The 22,082-nt window shown below is 51.9% G+C and overlaps 2 protein-coding genes across 2 annotated transcripts; one reads left to right on the forward strand and one right to left on the reverse strand.

Moving 5' to 3' along the window:
- Positions 1–5,027: 5,027 nt before the first annotated feature.
- LOC136787543 (olfactory receptor 14C36-like) lies at positions 5,028–5,615 on the forward strand. The gene has a single exon (XM_066984852.1). It carries the CDS (start codon positions 5,028–5,030, stop codon positions 5,613–5,615), a length of 588 nt encoding a protein of 195 aa, XP_066840953.1.
- Positions 5,616–15,434: 9,819 nt separating this feature from the next.
- On the reverse strand, positions 15,435–16,364 carry LOC136787544 (olfactory receptor 14J1-like). The gene has a single exon (XM_066984853.1). The coding sequence runs from the start codon at positions 16,362–16,364 to the stop codon at positions 15,435–15,437; it is 930 nt and encodes a 309-aa protein (XP_066840954.1).
- Between the last annotated feature and the right edge of the window lie 5,718 nt (positions 16,365–22,082).

A 22,082-nucleotide genomic window follows, 5' to 3' on the forward strand; every position in this document is an offset into this window, starting at 1 on the left:
CACTTCAGCCTCCAATACAGTTAACTGCTGGGATCCCCCCGTCACACCATAAATACAGATGGGCTCTGGCCCTTTATAGCTTGATGGCATTAGAGTACATTGTGCACCGGTGTCTACCAAAGCCTTATACTTCTGTGCGTCTGACGTGCCAGGCCATCGAATCCACACAGTCCAATAAACTCGATTGTCCCTTTCCTCCCCCTGGCTGGAGGCAGGGCCCCTCTAGTCCTGGTCAGAATCTTCGTTTCTGTGTTTAAAGGACTGCCTGCTGGAAGTTGGAGCAGCAAACCTTTCAGAGAACTCCTTTTTCCCAATTGTTTTCATTTGCAATTCACGTACCCGTGCCTCTAGGGTCGCAGTAGATTTTCCATCCCATTTTCTCATGTCCTCTCCATGGTCACGTAGGTAAAACCACAGGGTGGCGCGGTGTGTGTGCCCACCATATTGTCTTCCTTGCATAGATGAACGTTTACCCCTAATAGCTGAGACACTGGTTGGTACAGGTGGGGAGGAAAATAATCTCTCTTCAAGTTGGTGGATCTTTTCAGAAAGTTTCTCCAAGGTATTTTCTTTTAGCTGGTGGACACTGGTTCGTTCAGGTGAAGGGGAAGATAATCTTTCTTCAAGTTGGTGGATCTTTTCAGAAAGTTTCTCCAAAGCATTCTCTTTTAGCTGGTGGACACTGGTTCGTTCAGGTGAAGGGGAAGATAATCTTTCTTCAAGTTGGTGGATCTTTTCAGAAAGTTTCTCCAAAGCATTCTCTTTTAGCTGGTGGACACTGTTTCGTTCAGGTGAAGGGGAAGATAATCTTTCTTCAAGTTGGTGGATCTTTTCAGAAAGTTTCTCTAAAGCCTTCTCTTTTAGCTGGTGGACACTGGTTCGTTCAGGTGGAGGGGAAGATAAATTCTCTTTAAGTTGGTGGACCTCTTCAGAGAGTTTCTCCACAGCTGAGACACAGGCCTTTAGGGAAGAGGAGAGATTTCCTTCGTACTGCCGGAGTATTTTAGTCACTTCATTCACTGTGGGATTCTCCTCCGTTTTCCAGGCTAGTATTGCCAATGAGTTGGCATATGATGATGGGGCACTCTGTACAAACTTCCGCCACATGGGTAGTGTACACCGGACTGCATCTGGATCTGCGGATGTTTGTGCGTCGTCTAGGTCCTTATAAATTACTTCCCGTACGGCCAATTCCCTCAGGTACTGAATTCCCTTCTCCATGGTGGTCCATTTGCTTGGTAAACATACAAGTTCTTCCTTGACGGGATACCTTTCCTTCACAGCTGACAGGAGACGCCTCCAGAGGCTGCGAGATTGTGCTCCATCTCCAATTGCTTTGTCAATGCCTGCGTCCCTAGCAAGGGATCCCAGCCGCCTGGCTTCCTTGCCCTCCAATTCCACATAATTGGCTCCGGTGTCCCAGCACCGGAGCAGCCAGGTGACAAGCTGCTCGCCTATACAGCGACCAAAATCTTTTCGCACATCTCGTAGCTCACGCTGGTATAGAGTCCGGGTAATTACTGTTGATTTTTCGACATCCTCATCCTCATCTTCAGTCTTCTGCACCTTTGATGGCCGGTGTAGAGTCCGGGTAGTTACTGTTGATTTTCCGACATCCTCATCCTCATCTTCAGTCTCCTGCACCTTTGATGGCTGGTATGGAGTCCGGGTAGTTACTGTTGATTTTTCGCCATCCTCATCCTCATCTTCAGTCTCCTGCACCTTTGATGGCCCAGCCTCGTCTTCACTACGCCCAGACTTAGCAGAAGACTGTCTGCGTTTTAAACGACCTGAGCCTCTATCCCATTTTTTCACCTTGTCTACAGGGGCAACTTGCACTGCTACAGCTCGTTTCTCTGACCCAGACACAGGGTCTGCCACAGGGGTTGGAATACCCTCTGCGGGGTCAACTTGCACTGCTACAGCTTGTTTCTCTGACCCAGACACAGGGTCTGCCACAGGGGTTGGAATACCCTCTGCGGGGTCAACTTGCACTGCTACAGCTCGTTTCTCTGACCCAGACACAGGAGTGGGAGCAGCTGCAGGAGCTGGAGCTGCTGCAGGGGCTGGAGTGGCTGCGGGAGCTGGAGCTGGAGCAGCTGCAGGAGCTGGAGCGGCTGCAGGAGCTGGAGCTGGAGCGGCTGCAGGAGCTGGAGCTGGAGCTGCTGCAGGAGCTGGAGTGGCTGCAGGAGCAGGAGCGGCTGCAGGAGCTGGAGCTAGGTTGCTAGTAGCATCAATTGCAGCTCGATAGGCACAAGCCAGACCCCAGCACGCTACAGTGATTTGTGTCACTTTGGAACTGCCAGAGTCATGACACCTTTTTTTCAAGCATTCTGCCAGCTTTTTAGGATTTTGCAGTTGTTCAGGGGTGAATGTACAAAACACTGGAGGTGCCCACTGCTCTAGAAACCTGCCCATATCCTCCCACACTCCCTGCCACTCGCAACTATCCCGCCTCAAGACAGATCTCCGGATGAGATTCCTAAGTAGTTGTTTAACCCTCCACAAAACCTGAAGCGCATTCAGGAGACATAACAACAAGAGCAGGCTGGTCTGAGTATCCCAAGGATATTCAACATCTCGGAGAACCACCGTAACTAGCTCGGGGGATAAGAGGGTGGTGGTGAAGGAGAAAGGGAGAGTGAACAGGTAGGGAAACATGTCTTCCCCTGTCCCCTTCACAGATTGGCTCCCTAACGAAAACAGGCAATAGGTGTAATTGCTAATAGTTTCCGAGATATGGGTTCCAAAGTATAGAGTCGATGTCAGTGCTGAGTACAAATACCAGGTTAGAGTCGTGACCAGATATTTCATCATTTCATAAGCCATTGTTACACCGCACAGTACCATAACAATCTTAAACCAGGGCCCGGAAAGGATAAACAGTGCAACAGGGAGCACATACAGAAAGTAACGCGCCATAAAACTCAATTTGGAAAACAGGCACAGCAGACCGGAGATTAAGGCAATCAACATCGTGACTAGCAACTATTAAGCAGGTCCAATACTTATACCAATTCTAGTTTAAAACACTCTGGACAAATTGGTCGATATCTCAACCCTTCGAGCCCCACGTTGGGCGCCAAAAGGACTGTTGTGGTTTAACCCGGCTGGCAGCTAAACACCACACAGCCGTTCGCTCACCCTCCCCCCTCCCTCTCTGGGATGGGGGAGAGAAACGGGAAAGTGAAGCCGGTGAGTTGAGATAAAGACAGTTTATTAAGACAGGAATATAATAATATAAGGAATATAAGGAATATAATAATAACAATAATAATAATAATAGTGATAATGATAATAGTATTAACAATAATAATGTGTAAGAAAACAAGTGATGCACAATGCAACTGCTCACCACCCGCTGACCGATGCCCAGCTGTAGAGAATGGCATTTATGGTTGCAATTTTCAAGAGAAAGACCAAGGCAGGGACTACCAGAAAGGCAAGACTTTTTCTGCACTCGGTGCCTGAAGAATCCTGCAGTGGAGGGGAGGCAGGTTTCATGGTAATGGTTTGTCAGGATTGTACAGGAGATTGAGACTCCTAGAGCATTGCAGAGAGGGACCAATATGCCATCAACGAAATTCATAAAGTCCCTTCCCGCACCTCAGCCCACAGGCTGCACCAACATCATCATTGTGGTCCTCTCAGGCTTTATCCTAGCTGATCTTAGGGAGCTGCGAACCCTCCGATGCCCAGTGCCCTGCCTTTGGGAGGTGTCTGCGGGCTTGAGGTGAGCACAGATCATTTGCAATGAGCAGGAGCTGCCTCCTCTGCAGGCAGAGCTGCAGCACAGGAGGGTGTGCTGAGTGTCCGTCTGTCCCTCCCTGGCCTTGCCTCCCCTGCCAGCAGCACGCTGCCATTCCTCCTGGCTTCTCCACCTGGCCGTGCTGCTGCTGCTCTTGTTCCCAGGCTGCCTGGGTTTGGGGGTTTCACCTGCCCATGGAGTGAGCCCTCGGGGTGCTTGTGGGAAGGGGAGTACGGGGACAGGGTGAGGGGTCTGGAGATGGGCACTTGGAGCCTGGATTCCTCTGCTCTCAGCAGTGTTCAAGCTCTTCTCAGGACAACCTCCTTAGTGCAATTGTCCTGCAGTCGAAGAGATGCCAGCGCAGCTGAGACCAGCACTGATGGACAGACTGGCTGTCGTCTCTGTGGGACGCTCTGCACTAAAGGGACAGTCTCTTTGCCTCTGAGGATCCAAAAGGTTTTGCTTGGAGTGCAGCAGAACGCCAAGGATTTGTGCCTTAGAATCACTCCTCAGGTGTGGTGGGGCAGGTAAAAAACAAAAATAGAAAACAAATAATTATATAACTAAATCTTCACACCTCTGCTCTGCAGTTAGGTGAACTGGGAACAAAACTGGAGAAATCTCTTTGATATCAGCAGTAAAGTGAATCTGAGACTACCCCATATTCCTACCATGTTACTACCATGTTACTACCATGCTACTACCTCTGGCTGTAGTGCAGGATCTCTTCCACTGCCCACAGAAAAGTCTCCTGCTCCCAGAGACACTCTCAGGAAGAATCAATGAAAGAGACCTTCAAAATATCTGCCTAGAAATGGGCAATTTTTGGTGATTTTAAATGAGAAAATGGAAAGAGTTTTCCTCTGATATGCCTGTGGTACGTTATCACTGCCTTTCTCCTCCTTGTACAGGACCTCATGACCAGAATTAGCAGATGTCCAACAGCAGCTGCATCACTGAGTTCCTCCTGCTGGCATTCGCAGACACGCGGGAGCTGCAGCTCCTGCACTTCAGGCTCTTCCTGGGCATCTACCTGGCTGCCCTCCTGGGCAACGGCCTCATCCTCACCGCCGTAGCCTGCGACCACCGCCTCCACACCCCCATGGACTTCTTCCTCCTCAACCTCGCCCTCCTCGACCTGGGATCCATCTCCACCACTCTGCCCAAAGCCATGGCCAATGCCCTCTGGGACACCAGGGCCATCTCCTATCAAGGATGTGCTGCACAGGTCTTTTTCTTTCTCTTCTTTATAGCAGCAGAATATTCTGTTCTTACTGTCATGTCCTATGACCGCTACGTTGCCATCTGCAAGCCCCTGCACTACGGGAGCCTCGTGGGCAGCAGAGCTTGTGCCCAGATGGCAGCAGCTGCCTGGGGCAGTGGCTTTCTCAATGCTGTCCTGCACACTGCCACTACCTTTTCCCTGCCCCTCTGCCAAGGCAATGCTGTGGACCAGTTCTTCTGTGAAATCCCCCAGATCCTCAAGCTCTCCTGCTCAGATGCCTACCTCAGGGAGGTTGGGCTTACTGCAATCGGCTTCTGTTTAGGTATTGATTGCTTTGTTTTCATTGTGCTGTCCTATGTGCAGATCTTCAGGGCAGTGTTGAGGATCCCCTCTGAGCAGGGCCTGCACAAAGCTTTTTCCACGTGCCTCCCCCACATGGCCGTGGTCTCCCTGTTTGTCAGCACTGTCCTGTTTGCCTACCTGAAGCCCCCCTCCATCTCCTCCCCATCCAGGGACCTGGTGTTGTCATTTCTATACTCGGTGGTGCCTCCAGCAGTGAACCCCCTCATCTACAGCATGAGGAACCAGGAGCTCAAGCATGCACTGAAGAAACTGTTTCAGTTGTCTTCCAGAAGCAATTAGCTGCTGCTCTGCTGCTGCAATGGGAAAAACTCACGAAAAAAACATGGTGTGAAACACAGACTTGCAGTGCCAGGTACCAGGTCCACCAATGCTGGCCCCAAACTGTGAGAAACAAAGTAAAAATGTTACGTACAGAAGGAGAGAAGGTGGATCCTGATGATACAGGACTGCAGGCACCTGTGGGCAGTACGGACACTGACCTGTGGTCTCAAGGCTCCCTGGGTGGGGAATAGAAGAAAGAGGCCAGTGCCTGTCCTGTGCCACCTCCCCGCCAGCCCTGCCCTCCCACAGGTGGAGTATTTCTCCCTTACTCGTGCACCAGCAGCGCTTTGCCTCCTCCTCCTCCACAGGGTGATGAGCCACAGGTCTGGTGTGTGTGAGGGAGAGCAGACCTGAGCAGAAAAAAAGCCATTTTCATGGCACTGGGGCACCTGAATGGTCCAGCCCCTGTGGCTGGGTCTGTTCTCTGCAGCAAAGGGCTGTCACCAAGCCCCAGGTCTGTGGTTGCTCCTGCAGCTCTGAGGACCACTCCAAGGGCATCACAGTAACGATGCTCAGGACCTAGGAGGGTCAGCCCGCCCATGGATCGCGGCAGGAGGATGGTAGGATTCCATAGTACACAGGGACACGGACACCTCGTTGCTCTGTCTTCATGAACGTCATTATTACAAATTGCTACAAATCCCTACCTGTAAAGCAACTACATGTTGCAAGAAACTTCTAAGTTACCACTGGGAAAGCAAATATGGGCTTGTGATGCTTTCCCTAAATCTGCACCAATAAATACTTTTTGAGGTGCTACTGGTACGACACTCATGAATCCACTTGGTGGAGGGCACAAGGCAGGGCACCTTCCCCTACTTTCTTTGGGGCCAGTCATGATAGCTCGTGAGTACCGTGAACATCATTGCGTAACCCTAACGACATGCCTCCAGACTGTGTTTCTGGCTTTTTCCAAGGGTAAACAACTAAGCAAAAGGGCACCAGAGGGCTGTGGGCATAACTGCCTTGAATAGAGAGAACGTCAAATAGTTGTCTACCTTGCCTGGTCTCGCACAGGACCCTTCTGTTGTGGGGTTGCTGAGAGCCGAAGCAGAGCAGGTGCCGATGGCTGCCACAACGGTGCACCGGCAGCAATAGCGCACTGACCTCCAAGTCCTCCAAGCTCAAGAGCTGTGTATTCCTGTGAGCAAAAAGTCAGGCAAAGGGGGCAGGAGACCTGCTTGGAAGATCAAGGAGATCCTGGGGTGACTGAAATGGAAGAAGGAAGCATATATAATGTGGAAAAGGGGACAAGCCACTTGGGAAGAATATAGGGACATTGTCCGAGGATGCAGGGAAGCGACAGGGAAGTCCAAGGCCCATTTGGAGTTAAATCTTGCAAGGGGTGTCAAGGACAACAAAAAGGGCTGTTTCCAACACATCAGTTGCAAAAGGAAGACAAAGGAAAATGTGGGCCCACTGCTTAATGAGGTGGGTGCCCTGGTGACAAAGGACAAAGGGAAGGCAGAATTACTGAATGCCTCCTTTGCTTCAGCCTTCACTGCTAAGACCAGCCCTCTGGAATCTGTGACCTTAGGGACAAGGGAGGAACTCTGGAGAAACGAGGACTTTCCCTTGGTTGAAGAGGATCAGCTCAGAGATCTCTTAGGCAAACTTGACACCCACAAGTCCTTGGACCCCGATGGGACACATCCATGAGTGCTGAGGGAGCTGGCGGATGTTACTGCTGGCCCACTCTCCATCACCTTTGAAAGGTCATGGAGAACAGGAGAGGTGCCTGAAGACTGGAAGAAAGCTCATGTCATGCTGCTCTTCAAAAAGGGCAAGAAGGAGGCCCCAGGCAACTGCAGGCTGGTCTGCCTCACCTCCATCCCTGGAAAGGCGATGGAACAGCTCATCCTGGAGGTCATCTCCAGCATGTGGAGGAGAGGAAGGTGATCAGGAGTAGTCAGCATGGGTTCACCAAGGGAAACCGTGCTTCACCAACTTGATAGCCTTCTATGATGGAGTGACTAGGTGAGTGGGTGAGGGAGAGCAGTGGATGTTGTGTACCTTGACTTCAGCAAGGCTTTCAGCACTGTCTCCCATAACATCCTCACAGGCCAGCTCAGGAAGTGTGGGACGGATGAGTGGTCAGTGAGGTGGATTGTGGGCTGGCTGGATGGCAGAGTTCAGAGGGTTGTGCTTAGTGGAGCAGAGTCTAGTTGGAGGCCTGTAGCCAGCAGTGCCCCCCGGGGATCTACACTGAGTCCAGTCCTGGTCAACTTATTTGTCAATGACCTGGATGATGGAATAGAGTGAGTGCACCCTCAGCAGGTGTAAAGATGTGCTGTGTTTTGGGTCAAAGTGGTCTCCCTGTGTAGCATCACTGCCATAGCTGCCTGCCTGAAGCCTCCCTCCATCACCTCTCCATGCCTGGACCTGGCGGTTTCAGTTCTGTACTCAGTGTTGCCTCCAGCAGTGAAACCCTCATCTACAGCACGAGGAACAAGGAGCTAAAGGAGGCACTGAGGATGTTATTCTAATATACAGCATTTCCCCATCAATGAGGTACCTGCACATCTTCCTCACATATACCCGGGCAAGGCAGAAACACCTTTGTTCATGTATTTCAAAATTGCCTTTCAATCTTTGAAATATTATTCCAATTAAAGTATTTTTCTTCATCTCACTTCTATCTCACTTCTTCTACCTTTTATTTATTTATTTTTAACCCAGAGACCTGATGTACAGGTGCTGATAAGCTCTTGCTAATTAACGAAATAAAGGAACCAGCAGGTAGTCATTTTCTGTGACTCTTCTTTCTCATGATTTCTCTTCAGGTACAGCAGAGGTTGTGGGATTGAAGAGCCCAGCTGCAATGTGGAGGAAAAGCAGAGATGTGGCTGAGGGACTCAAAGTTTTTTCTGTGTTAGTCTGTACCAAAAAGTTCTCCTAAGCCTCTGAATTCAGTAAAAGAGATCAAGGATGAGAAGAGAATGTACTGAGAGGAAGGCCATGAAAAGCCACCAGGACAAGGGCCAGTTTCTGCCCCTGCAGGGGACTGAGCCTGGGCAAGGCCCAGCTTGGGAAGCAGCCCTGTCGGACATTCTTGGTGGGCAGTGAGCTGGGCAGGAGGCAGCCGTGTGCCCTGGCAGCACAGGAGGGAAGGCTGAGGGGCACCTCACCGCAGCCTGCCAGGAGTTGCAGGGACGTCAGGAAGAGCCCAGGGCCAGGCTCTGCCCCGTGGTGCACAGGGAACCCTCCTCCTGCCACGCCGCGTGCGGTGGCTGCAGCAGAGGGGACCCCCAGCCAGCCCCTGCATGGGGCTCTGCCAGCCCCCTCACCCCGGCCCTCTCCAGCGCCCTCCTTGCCGCTCTCTGATGCACGCCAGCACCTCCCCGCCAGCACCTCCCCGTGCGTGCCGGCCAGCACATCTGCTGAGGGCCAGTGCGGCTGCTGCAGGGGCAGGGAGCTCAGCATGGCCCTTGCAGCCCCCTGCCCTGGGCCTGCCCCTCCCCTTGCCCTCGGCCCCGGCCTTGTCTCTGCTGGCAGGAGCGCTCTTGGCATGCGCTTCCTGGCCTCCCCTCGCCTGCGCACAGCTTCTGCCCACTCAGGCTGCTGGCACAAACGTGTCCTCACAAGCAGCACCACCCCTTGGGCTGCTTCTCCTGGCCTCCCCCAGCTACTGCCTTGGCTCCTTGTCTCTGCTGGGCCCCACCTTCCACACCCAAATGCGTCCCTTGGCTGTCAGCTCTCTCTCTCCTGCCCTGTCGGGTGACAGGGCCAGGGTGGGACAGATTACCTTTAATTGATATAGTTTTGTGTATTTGCACTGGTGATGGCACAAAAAGACAGCTCCTTCAGCAGTGATGTACATCCTTCTTCATGTTAGGACACAACTCAACGTCCTTCACTCTGCTTCATCTCACAGATGAACTCGATTAGGTCTCCTTGATTACTCTGAGGCACAGTGCAGTGCTTTTTGCCTTCTGCTACTCCAGCACAATATGTGTGACTTTCCCTTACTCTGCGCATTGGCTTGAGGGGTCATTTCACTCTTTTCACATTCAAAACCTCAGTTGGACGGGGACCATTTTCAAAGTGGGACAAGCTGATGGGTTCTGCCTCAGCCATTTGAAGTGTGCTATACTTGAGTTTTTCAGCCTGAGATTGTTAAAGATGACCTAGGAAGGTAAATGGATGTTCAAGTGTCTCGTAGGAATAAGGGAAAGTATCTCAGGTTTCCAAGGTCCATTTCAAATCTAGGTCAGTCCCAGGAACCCACTGAACAAAGGTGTTGTCTTTGAAGGGGTTTCCTGTGCTGGGCTGGGCTGCAGTTACAGGGACAAAGACCACTGCTGGCAGTGGAGGTACCCTGGGAATTCCACCTGGCTCCACCTGATTTTCCCATAGGGCTCCGGTCTCCTGCAGGTCTTATCTGACATCTGCTGGTCCAGGGAAGTGCCTCAAACACAACGGGGCCACAGGAGGTTTTCCCTGGTTATGCTTATGGTCACACAGCAAAGCTCTGCCTCAATGCCCAGTAATTTTTTTAGTACTTATCTAATAAAGCAAGTACTCATCAGCTCAAATGATTCAATCCCTTCCATTAAATGCCTCACGTGAGGTATAATTTCTGTCATGAAGAAATAGGCATTTTCAGGATGTATTTTCATCACAGAAAAATACTGGTGTTCACCTGTACTTGCATTGTCATCGCTTTTTTTATCATGGTGTGTTCCCTCATCTTCCAGGCTCAAAACACATCCTGGTTACGCAGACCCTGCTGAATGTCCCCTTTCCAGCTGCCTGTCTGGACCTATGCACTTCCCATGGTTCTCCTGCTTTGCCCTCCCCTTACTCTTTGATCATTCAGACCGCCCTCACCAACCCAGTTGCTGCTTTGCGTTTCAGTGAGTTCCAGCTCGCCCATCCCTCAGCAGTCTGTCTAATGGTTTCCTTAGCAAGAAACTCATCGTTTCTCATTGAATTAGTATGATGTGGATTAATATTAACACAATTATTTTAAATTTCCGATTAATCAGTGTAAAATAGATCATGTACAGTCATCCTTTTGGGAAGGTAAAGTCACTGGAGGCAAAAAAATGAGGAATTTGAATTTTTTTTTTCTTTTTTGAAAATTACAGCATGATTTCCTACTGTTTGTTTTTAAATAGGAAAAACCCTGCACTTCCTATCTAAGGAGGGCTCCAAAGGAGTAACCCGAGACCAATATCTATAGGAAAATGATGTTCCAAAATGAAATGCAACAACATTCAGCCTTTAAAAGGAGGAAAGATTTCTATTAGATGCTCTTTGAAATCTTCCTTCTTAACTACACCATGAGAGCTCTCCAATTAGCTGCACAAGTCTTGAAGACGTGAAGAAAAATGTGGGAGAGATATGGCTGCTGAGGACTTTGTGTGTTTTAATGTGTTCCGTGGTGTATTTTGGTGCTCAGTCTATGAAGCCCAGGTACTGAGAGGAGAATGATGTAACTGCTTGAGAAGGTAAAGTCAGAAGGAAAAGTTGAAGTGACTTGGAGTATTAATGGGCCCCACTGAGGGCTGTTCCTAACAAAGCCTCCCCAGGGACTTGTTAGGGCAGATCATTGGAGGCCATGATTGCAGACAGGCAAAGCGCTGTGCTGAGAAAAGTCTTGGTTGGTTTTGGTGAAGCAGAAGGGCCAAGGCCTGACCCCAGCCCCTGGGAGGGGAGATCCTGCACCCCCCCGTCTGGCTCAGGGCTCTTCTTGGGGTCTGTATGATGTGGTGGGCAGTGTGATGCCACGAGAAGAACTTCATTAGGACACCTCCCCACCCTTGCACAGAGTATCAAGGAAGCAGTGAGGCCCCATTGCAATGACTCTATCTCGTCTCCTCAGAAGCTCTAGCCAAAGGGACAAAAACGTCAGGGCTGTTGGGGCCTTCCATTCTTGCCAGCACCCTCTGCCTTCTCCTCTGCAGGCTTTCCTATGCTGTCCCACACTTTATCCTATTTCCTTGAAGTCTGCAGACACCCATCTCTGTCCACCACCTTGCTCTCATCCCGGCATTTCCATCATCTCACCCATGTCTCGTCAAACTTAATCAGCTGTTCCTTAAAACTTAAAGTCATGGTGTGATCAAAGACACTCTTTGGGTGACCTCTGTCACTACAGCACTGCCCTTTGAGGGACATTTCTTCCTCCTCATGTCCCATGCCAACATTCCAAGGTGCACTTTGTGGCAGTTTTTGTCTCCTGCTCTTTTCTCCTACCAAGGAAAGCTCCATCAGGGTGGAAACCACTCCTGAAGCAGGCATCCCAACCCATCAGGCTCCTTGCGGCCTGTCAGCCAAGCAGACAGAAGTCACCTCAGCAGCATCTGCCAAGGCCTGGGCCTGCTGCTGGCCTTGCAGCTTCTTGGCTAGACACAGCCAAGCCTTGTGCCTCCTGCTGTCCAGTCCTGGCCTCAAGCAGAAGGGACAGGACAACCCCTCTGCGGGCCTTCTTTGTGTCTGGGTCCTCCTGGGGATGGAGGCAGAGGGGATCCCACAGGCAGCATGCCAAGCAGGGGCCTTCTGCTGGCCTAGCAGGGCCACTGGCAGATGGCAGCCCCAAAGTGCACATCCCAGGGAGAAGCCAAGGCTGACCTGCCACCTCCAGACACAAGGCACCTCACAGTCCCTTTGCGTGACACGTTCCTGCTGCTGCCCTATCAGCTGCAGAGACAGAAGTGACCTCCCCGTCACTGCCCCAGTCCCATTCCTCCTGCTGGGGCAGGAGAGCCTGAGGCAGAGCTGAGCTCAGCAGAGCATTCCCACCCATCTCCTCCTTGTGGCCCACAAGCTGATCAGATCCATGGCCCCTCACACTCATCTCTGAATGCGATGTGACTGCACGACATCCTCACGGTTCCTGCCTTGCCCCAAGGGAAAAAGAACCTAAAGTTAAATGTTAGGAGAGGGGTTGAAGGAGAGGAGGTTAATGCACAGGAGGACAGGGTTTGGATGTTAGTTGTTCATGTACGGCATTAGGGACTACTGCGAACCTTTCTGGGTGAGAGCTTAAGCAAATGATTAGTGGGAGGGTTTGGTGTTGTGCTTGGGGTGTCAGATCTGTGGTTAGGGTATGTGCAAGCTCATTTGTTTAGCGTTTTGTTTAGGTCTGCAAGAATACTAGAGTTTATTAGAGCATTTTAATACTTTTGTTAATGGCATGGATCAGGGTGCGCAGGAGAGTAAAGATAAGGGAAAGGTGTTATGGACTAATTTTGGCTCAAGGGATATTGTGGTCAAAACTTAGAGCAGTGGATTCCTGTCAGGGTGTGGAGTGGCATTTAGATTTAGGTATTAATGTTACAGGTTAAAATAAGGTAAGGTCCTCACATGACTGCTTTAAGTCAGCTTTATGGTGGGATCAACATTACCTGAGCATTATTACCTCTCCAAATCATTAGCTTCTGCTGCCCAAGTTCTTCTTCCCTCCCCCAGATCTTACATCTCTTCTGGTCAGCCTTGTCCTGACTTCCCCATATCAGTCATCTTCTTAGGGGCAGCTTTCTGATGGCTTTCGTGAACTCTGAGTGTCTGTCTCACCTCTGTTGGCTACTCTGCTCCTGGGAAAGAAGCAGCTCCTAAGCCAGCACGGAGAAGGACACAAAGGCTGTAGGAGCACCCTGCACAATGTGCCCAGCAGCTCTGCACCTCCACAAAAGCAGCCCTGAAGGATGAGTTCAGGCAAAAGTGAATACCTCTACCATGTCAACACCTATTCAAGACCTCTTCCTCTATGGGGCCTACCAGGTACTTAGGAACAGAGGATCTCAAACTGTGTGCAAAGCAGATGCATCTGCTGGCCTATCATGGAGACCAGCAGATGTGAGCCTAAAGGCACAGATCCCAGCCAGGAGTCAAGGGGGGACCTGTCAGCTGCTTCAGAAAGAGCTCAACTCACAACCCACTTTAGAGACATTGACTTAGGAAAAGATTAGGAATTTCTGAGGCAACACTTACCTCATAATACCACACCTACAAAACACCCCCTTTTTGGCCCAGAATCTGCCCAGGTAGAAGTGATCTGGTTGTGACCCTTCAAGCCCGTGGCACTGCTGCTGGGCTCCCAGCCTCTCTGATGCATGGGAGCCAGTTCCGTGCCGGTCCTGGGAGGTGCTAGGGCAGGAGGGACCTTGCAGGCAATGTTCCAGTCCCGTGCCTGTTGGCAGTCTCTCAGCTTCTTGCACACAGCAAAGAACACGCTCACATCCAGAAGCCATCCATGTGCCTGAAGCTGGCCTAGAAGACACTCAGGGGAAGCGACCCAGCTCCCAGCCCCAGCCCCAGCCCCAGCCCCAGCCCCAGCTGGCAGTGCTGCTCTGCAGAGCGAGGGGGCTGTGGTGCCCGGGGCACGGGGGCACTCTGCAGGGCCGTGCTGGGCAGGCTGGGAGGCAGACCCAGCTCATGGGGTCACTGCCGTTGCCCCAGGGCTGCAAGGAATCGCTCACCAGACTCCTTTGCTGGGGCTGCTGCGTGCCCTGGGGCTGCAGAGCTCTCCTCTGCCTGCTCACAGCAGACTGAGCACTTGAGCTCTGGTCAGTCCACCTGGGACAGGCTCACGCTCTGCGGGCTCCATTCACTGCTGTCTCCCAGGCTCACGCTGCCCCTGCAAATATCCCCAAATGCTTTGCACACACTGCTCTTGCCCGCAGGTCCCACGTGGCTCTCCAACCTTCCCCTCTTCCCCTGCAGTAGTGGCATCTCACTGGAGGAGCTCTGTGCATCCCCCTTAGCACATGGTCCCCTCAGATTTGACTTTTCCTTTACCAGACTGTTCTTTGGATGGTCACTCATTTTATGAAGTTTTCTATTCACTACCCACTGAGCTCCTTGTCCCTGGAGATCCCCTGACATCTCCTGGCAGCTCCAGATTCCTCTCCAGGCTGGAATCTGCCATCAGCCCCACTGCGGGAGGCACAGTCCCGTGCTGAGAAGTCCAAGACCAGTTGTTGTCTGCTTGGGGAAGTGCCACCACAAACTGAGCGCTTGGTCCATCACTTTGTTCCTTCAGAGACCGCCCTGGGACTTTCAGCCAGTGTCCTTTGCTCCATGAAGAAGCCCAGGAAACAGAAGAGCAGGGAGCAACCCCTTGGCTCTATTCCTGATAGCACATTTGGAAGAGGTGCCCAGGCTTCTGGGTTTGCCCTGAGCAGCCTCTCGTGTTACTGTGGTGCTAGCAGGGAGGCCAGCTGTGAGCCAGGGCTGCACAGTGCCTGCTGCTGCCTGCAGGGACAGGGATGTCACTGCAGAGACAACAGGACTGTCACCAAGGTACATGAGACCTCAAGACTAACACAGATACAAGAGCACAAGAAAACAATGAGGAACCAAAAAGAGAGCAGCAGTGGAAAGGCCACATCCTGCTGCTGGCCATGGCCATGGCTCCAGGGAAGCAGCAGCCCCGACCCGAAGGCAGCAGAGAGGCAGAGCCCAGCGGGCAGTGAGGGGCAGCTGCGAGGGCCAGCGGGGCTGCTCCTCCCTGTGGCAGCTGGGCTCTGGGCCCTGAGCCCCTCCTGCATGCTGGGGCTGCTCCCCCACCTGCACAGGAGATGGGAAGAGACGGCAGCTGATAACAATGAATTTCTCCTGGCTTCTTTACTGTATTTATCTACACGTGAAGCCCAGTTTTACATGAGACTATTGGGTCAAAGAAAGTTAGAAAAAATAATAGGCAGAATGTCAAGAATAACTTTATTTAAATGAAAACCACAACTTGGAGAAAATATTCATAAAGACAAATAATAAAAAATATTTTCCTGTTTCTGAAATAAACCTGGAAATCAAGTGAACATTAATGGTTCATAAAAGCATGTGTGCAAAGAGTTTCTTCACTGCCTCCTTGAGGTCCTGGTTCCTCATGCTGTAGATGAGGGGGTTCAGTGCTGGAGGCACCACCGAGTACAGAAATGACACCACCATGTCCAAGGATGGGGAGGAGATGGAGGGGGGCTTCAGGTAGGCAAACATGGCAGTGCTGACAAACAGGGAGACCACGGCCAGGTGAGGGAGGCACGTGGAAAAGGCTTTGTGCCGGCCCTGCTCAGAGGGCATCCTTAGCACAGCCCTGAAGATCTGCACATAGGAAAAAACAATGAAAACAAAACAGCCAAATGCTAAACATGCACTAACCACCAGAAGTCTAACTTCCTTTAGGTAGTCTGAACCTGAGCAGGAGAGCTTGAGGATCTGGGGGATTTCACAGAAGAACTGGGCCACAGCATTGCCTTGGCAGAGGGGCAGGGAAAATGTAGTGGCCGTGTGCAGGACAGCACTGAGAAAGCCACTGCCCCAGGCAGCTGCTGCCATCTGGGCACAAGCTCTGCTGCCCACGAGGCTCCCGTAGTGCAGGGGCTTGCAGATGGCAGCGTAGCGGTCGTAGGACATGACTGTGAGAACATAAAATTCTGCTCCAATCAAAAAGGCAAAGAAAAAGACCTGTGCAGCACACCCTTGATAGGAGGTGGCCCTGGTGTCCCAGAGGGCATTGGCCATGGCTTTGGGGAGAGTGGTGGAGATGCAGCCCAGGTCGAGGAGGGCGAGGTTGAGGAGGAAGAAGTACATGGGGGTGTGGAGGCGGTGGTCGCAGGCTACGGCGGTGAGGATGAGGCCGTTGCCCAGGAGGGCAGCCAGGTAGATGCCCAGGAAGAGCCCGAAGTGCAGGAGCTGCAGCTCCCGTGTGTCTGCGAATGCCAGCAGGAGGAACTCGCTCACACAGCTGATGTTGGGCATTTGCTAACATTAAACACAGCTGTCTGTTGAAGAGGATAAGGCAGAAAAAAGTTAAAACAGACTTCTCTGAGGAAAACCTACTGCAAGCCTTAGAGCACCCCCAGCCCAAGCCTCTCTCTCTGCAGAAGAACCTTTTTGCAGCTCTCCTGCTTCAGTTGCAGCTGGTGCTGGCTGAGAGTGGCCCTGGGAGCAGGGGCTGCTTTGGGCTCCAGAGGAGTCCTTCCTGCTGTGCAGCAGGAGGGAAGCAGGAACATGGGGGAAACTCAAGTTCAGTCCACTGGTCAGACCAAGAGATTTGCAGTGTTGCTTCAAGGAAAGTACCCAACGATTGTGTAGAACAAGGGACATTTATTTGCTTCATTTTCTGGTAGCTACGCCTGTAATGTTTAGGAAGAACCATCTATTTGGTGTTCCCAGGAGAAGAAACTACCGAAAGCTGAGAGCAGAGAAGCCCCAGACCAAGTGCAGCTGGACAGGATCCTCACCTGGTCTTGCATGAGCAGGATCTCAGCTTTTCCCTCTTCACCAGGGCTGCAGAGGCCTCACTCCAGCTGCCCACAGACAGCCATCCAGCAGCACGGACATGGTCTTAGCACGGAGGTGTCTTCTCCTTAGGGCACCTGGATAACACAAGGATGCCACGAGAGAGCTGCATCGTGCTGGAGAGCAGCCTCCAGCCCAGAAGAACACCCCACAGACAGACATGAATATCTGCAGTCCGGGCTGTTCCAATATCCCATCTGCATCCCCTGCAGTATCTGGAGGAGGATTGGCCACTCCAATCTTGGCTGACCAGGGGCAGCTGGGTTATGACACCCCAAGGGGCTTCTGCCAGACTTCCTCACCTCGCAGTGCCATCCAGCAGGACTCCCAAAGCCTACTGCATTGCCCACTGCCCTCCCAGGAACAAGACCCAGCAGGAGACCCTTCCAGGACGTGCAGCTGCATGGCCCTGCAGCCAGAGGCGTACCTTGTCAAGGGCTGTGCAGATTTCTCCTGCACGCAGCTCTCAGCATCCTCCCACTGCCAACTGCCTCCAAGCCCTCTCTCCTTCTCTCCTCTCCCCGTGCCAGCTGCGGTCAGAGCCCCCAGCCCTGCTGCGCTGAGCACAGGAGCTGCTCCTGGGCACAGCTGTCTCTCTGCACCAGGGCCCTCTTGCCACGAGCTCTCTCTGTCCCAGGAGCCCGGCCCAGCTCAGCACCAGATGCTCAGCCCAAGGCATTGGAATCCCCCCTCGGGGGGCTTTGCTGAGGAGCCCACGAACCTCAGGCACTGAGAGACAATTGAAGACATCTCTCAACAAGTCCAAGTCAGAGGCAAGTTTCCTGCAGTGTCCCCCTGAGGGCCAGCCCTGACACAGCCTCCCTTGGAGCTCGTTAGAGCAGAGCATTGGAGGCAGTGAGGACAAGGAGACAAAGGCAATGTGAAGGTGACCCTGATGTCACTTTTCCAAACTGGATGAATTTCATCAAGCACAAGGGTCAGGCCTTGACCCCTGGAACCCTGGAAGAGAGACCTGTTCCTGTCACACCTTGCTCAGGGCTCTTTCTGGGGCAGGAGGAGATGGGGATGTGCATGGCCAAGTGCAGGAGAATGGTACGAGCCCTGCCTGGTTAATGGGTGGGGGCGAGGAGGCAATGAGGCCCTGGTGCTTTACCGATAAGCTGTCTCCTCCTAGGCCTCAGTGGCAGAGACAACAGCCAGAGCCATGGACACAAAGCCCTGGGTCCTGTTGGGACTCTCAGCCTTGTCACAGCCCTTGCTGCTCTCCACACTAGGCTGTCCTAGGGACTTCCAGACCTGTACCTGTTTTCTTGCTGGCTGTAGACCCTTGTCCGTGTGGTATCTCACAGGATCTGAGCTGAGTGTGATAACTCAGATCTTCTTGGTGGCCATGCTCCTCGTAAGGCAGCTCTGTAGGAAGCTGGCCTGGTTCCTGGGGAGCAGCACCTCTGCTCGTATGGCATCCCTCGTGGTGCCCAGGCCCTCCTCCTCCTGGGCACTGCTCACTTAGCAGGGTCCCAGTCTGCCCTGATGTGTGTTGTTATTGTTCTGGTGCAGGACTGGGCTCTTCTCCTTGTAAATGCCATGATGTTTCTGTAGGCAACATCCTGCAGTTTCTCAAGGTTCTCCCACATGGATGCTGCAGTCTGTCAGCTGTTAACATCTGCAGGCAGACAGTTCAACCTTCGTGTGATTGTGCTTTCTCTGACAAGACAGCGGCATGAGGAGCTGCAGGAAGGTTTGGATAACACAGGAGTAACCAGCTGAATGGAATCGCAGCACAGAGTCACAGAAGGGCAGGGGATGGAAGGCTGCCAGGTTCCACCTCCTCTGTGCTTCCTTCTCATGCATGCTGTCAGTTTGTCTGGAGCTGTGTCCGGAATGTTATGGGACTGTGCAGGTCAAAGTTAGCAGGGCCAAAGCGATGGTAGAGCTCAATCTGTCTATTACTGTCAAAGACAATAAAAACCGTTTATATAAACACTTTAATAAAGGAGGACTAAGAAGACTCATCATCCTTTAATGGATGTGGGGGTAAACCTGGTGACAAGAGATGAGGTAAAGGCTGAGGCACTTAATGTCTTCTTTGCCTCAGGCTCTAGCAGCAAGACCATTTGTTCCCTTGGACTTTTCCTCCTCCTCATGGTGAGTGCCAACATTCCAAAGTGAATTCTGTGGCACTTTTTTCTCTCCTGCTCTTTCCTACTACCAAAGAAAGCTCCATCAGGGTGGAAACTACTCCTGAAGCAGGCATCCCAACCCATCAGGCTCCTTGCGGCCTGTCAGCCAAGCACACAGAAGTCACCTCCCCAGCATCTCCCAAGGCCTGGGCCTGCTGCTGGCCTTGCAGCTTCTTGGCTAGACACAGCCAAGCCTTGGGCCTCCTGCTCTCCAGTCCTGGCTTCAAGCAGAAGGGACAGGACAACCCCTGTGTGGGCCTTCTTTCTGTCTGGGTCCTCCTGGGGATGGAGGCAGAGGGGATCCCACAGGCAGCATGCCAAGCAGGGGCCTTCTGCTGGCCTAGCAGGGCCACTGGCAGATGTCAGCCCCAAAGTGCACATCCCAGGGAGAAGCCAAGGCTGACCTGCCACCTCCAGACACAAGGGACCTCACAGTCCCTTTGCGTGACACGTTCCTGCTGCTGCCCTATCAGCTGCAGAGACAGAAGTGACCTCCCAGTCACTGCCCCAGTCCCATTCCTCCTGCTGGGGCAGGAGATCCTGAGGCAGAGCTGACCTAGGGGAGACGCAGCTGACGTAGAGAGCCCCCTCGTGTTTTTCACTTTCTCGGTTAGAGATTAAGCAAAGTTTTAGTGGGTGTTTTTGGATTTCTGCTTGTGGAGTCAGGTCTCTGGTTAGGGTATGGGCATGCACTATGGTTAAGGGTTTTGCTTAGGTTTCTCAAAAAGTCTGGGTTTAAATAGAGCGTTTCAATGTTAATGTTAAGGGCAGTGATTAGGGTGAGCAAGAAAGGAAAGGTAAGGGAAAGGGGCTATGGGCTGAGTTTTCCTAGAAGTGATACTTTGACTTCTGCATTAGAGTAGTGGATTCCTGTCAGGGTGGTGGACTAATGTTTATGTTGAGGGATTTTTGTTACTGTTGAAAATAGTGTAAGGGACACAGAAGACTGTTTGAAGTCAGTGTTACAGCATCAACATTACATGAACCCTCTAACCTCTAGAAAGGAAGCTTCCAAGCTCCTCTTCCCTTCCTCTTCCCACCCCCAAATCTCACATATCTCCTGGCCAGGCTACTCCTGACCTCCCCATATCAGTCATCTAACTGGGATCAGCTTTCTGATGCCTTTCATGATCTCAGAGTACCTGTCTCACCTCTGTTGGTTACTCTATCCTGTAGTATTAGAGTACACTATACACTCTGTTGGCTATTCTAGTCTGTTACTAACAAAGCCTCCCCAGGGACTTGTTAGGGCAGCTAACTGGAGGCCGTGATTACAGACAGGCAAAGAGCTGTGCTGAGAAAATCTCGTTTTGTTTTGGTGAAGCAGAAGGGCCAAGACCTGACCCTAGCCACTGGAGGACAGATCCTGCACCCCCATGTCTCACTCAGGGCTCTTCCTGGGGTCTGTGGGGTAGGGGACGATGCCCATAAGATCATGTGAAGGACAATGGTATGACACCTCCCAGTGTTTGCACATGGTTGAAAGGAAAATACATGGTCCCAGTGCCATGAGTATAACACGTCTCCTCATAAGCCATGGCTGCGGAGACAAAGATGTCAGTGCTGCTGCGGCTTTCCATTCTTGTCAGAGCCCTCTGCCTTCTCCTCTGCAGGCTTTCCTGTGCTGTCCCACACCTCTCTGAAGGCTGCAGACAGCCACTTCTCTTCCCCACCTGGCTCTCACTCTGGTATTGCCAGGATTTCACTGATGCCTCTCCACTCTCGCCAGCTGTTCCTTCAAACACAAGGGCATGGGCTGATCCAAACTCCCTCTGGGTGACCTCTGGACCCACAGCACCAGTGCCAGTGCCTCACCTCCAAGTCAAGAATTTCATCTGACTATCTACTCTAAATCTACCCTCTTCAAGTTTAAAACCATTCCCCTTGTCCTATCATAGAATCATAGAAATCATAGAAACACAAAGTTGGAAAGGATCATTTAGTCCAACCATCCTATCACTACTACTACCCACAAAGCTACCAAATCAGATACCGTAGCACCTTGTCCTGGTGCTTCTTGAACACTGCGAGGGGCGGTGACTCCACCATCTCCCTGGGCAGACCATTCCAGTGCCTGACTACTCTTTGAAAGAAAAAGTCTTTCATGACATCTAATCTAAATCTCCCCATGCGCAACCTGTGGCCATTTCCATGAGTCCTATTGTTAGTTATCTGAGAGACGAGGCTGACCCCCGCCTCACCACAACATCTCTTCAGGAAGTTGTAGAGTGCAATAAAGTCTCCCCTGAGCCTCTTCTTCTCCACACTAAACAATCCCAGCCACTCTTCATAAGACTTGTGCTCCAGACCCCTCACCAGTTTGGTTGCCCTTCTCTGGACACACTCCAGGGCCTCGATGTCCTTCTCATAGTGAGGGGCCCAAAACCAAACACAGTACTTGAGGTGCGGCCTCACCAGAGCAGAGTACAGGGGGACGATCACCTCCCTGCTCCTGCTGGCCACGCTGTTTCTTATACAAGCCAGGTTGCCGTTGGCCTTCTTGGCCACCTGGGCACACGGCTGGCTCATGTTCAGCCGAGCATCAATCAACATTCCCAGGTCCCTTTCCTTTTCACAGTCTTCTAGTCACTCTGCCCCAAGCCTATAGCGTTGCATGGAGTTATTGTGGCCAAATTGCAGGACCCTGCACTTGGCCCTGTTGAACTTCATCCCATTCATCTCAGCCCAGCAATCCTGCCTATCCAGATCCCTCTGAAGAATTCTAAAGAATTTCTTCCATATATCTCATTTAAACCTACCCTCTTTTAGTTTAAGGTCATTACTCCTTGTCCTATCACTACACTCCCTGACAAAGACAGTCTCCCCAGCTTTCCTGCAGGTCTTCTTTAAGTACTGCAAGGTTGTTCTAAGGTTTCTCCAGTGCTTTGTCTTCTCCAGGATGAGCAGTACCAGCTTGCACAGTGTGCCTTCACAGCAGACGTGCTCCAGCCTCTTGACCATCTCTGTGGCCCTCCTCTGGACCTGTTCAAATAATTCCATGTACTCGAACTGCCGCGTTAAGCCACAGCAGTCT

Source organism: Anser cygnoides, chromosome 30 (genome assembly GCF_040182565.1).
Source record: "Anser cygnoides isolate HZ-2024a breed goose chromosome 30, Taihu_goose_T2T_genome, whole genome shotgun sequence".
In the NCBI taxonomy this organism is placed as follows: Eukaryota; Metazoa; Chordata; class Aves; order Anseriformes; family Anatidae; genus Anser; species Anser cygnoides.

What these genes read in the sequence shown, in the direction of transcription:
- LOC136787544 (XM_066984853.1), bottom strand. Translation starts at nt 16,364, where the DNA reads ATGCCCAACATCAGCTGTGTGAGCGAGTTCCTCCTGCTGGCATTCGCA.
- LOC136787543 (XM_066984852.1), top strand. Translation starts at nt 5,028, where the DNA reads ATGTCCTATGACCGCTACGTTGCCATCTGCAAGCCCCTGCACTACGGG.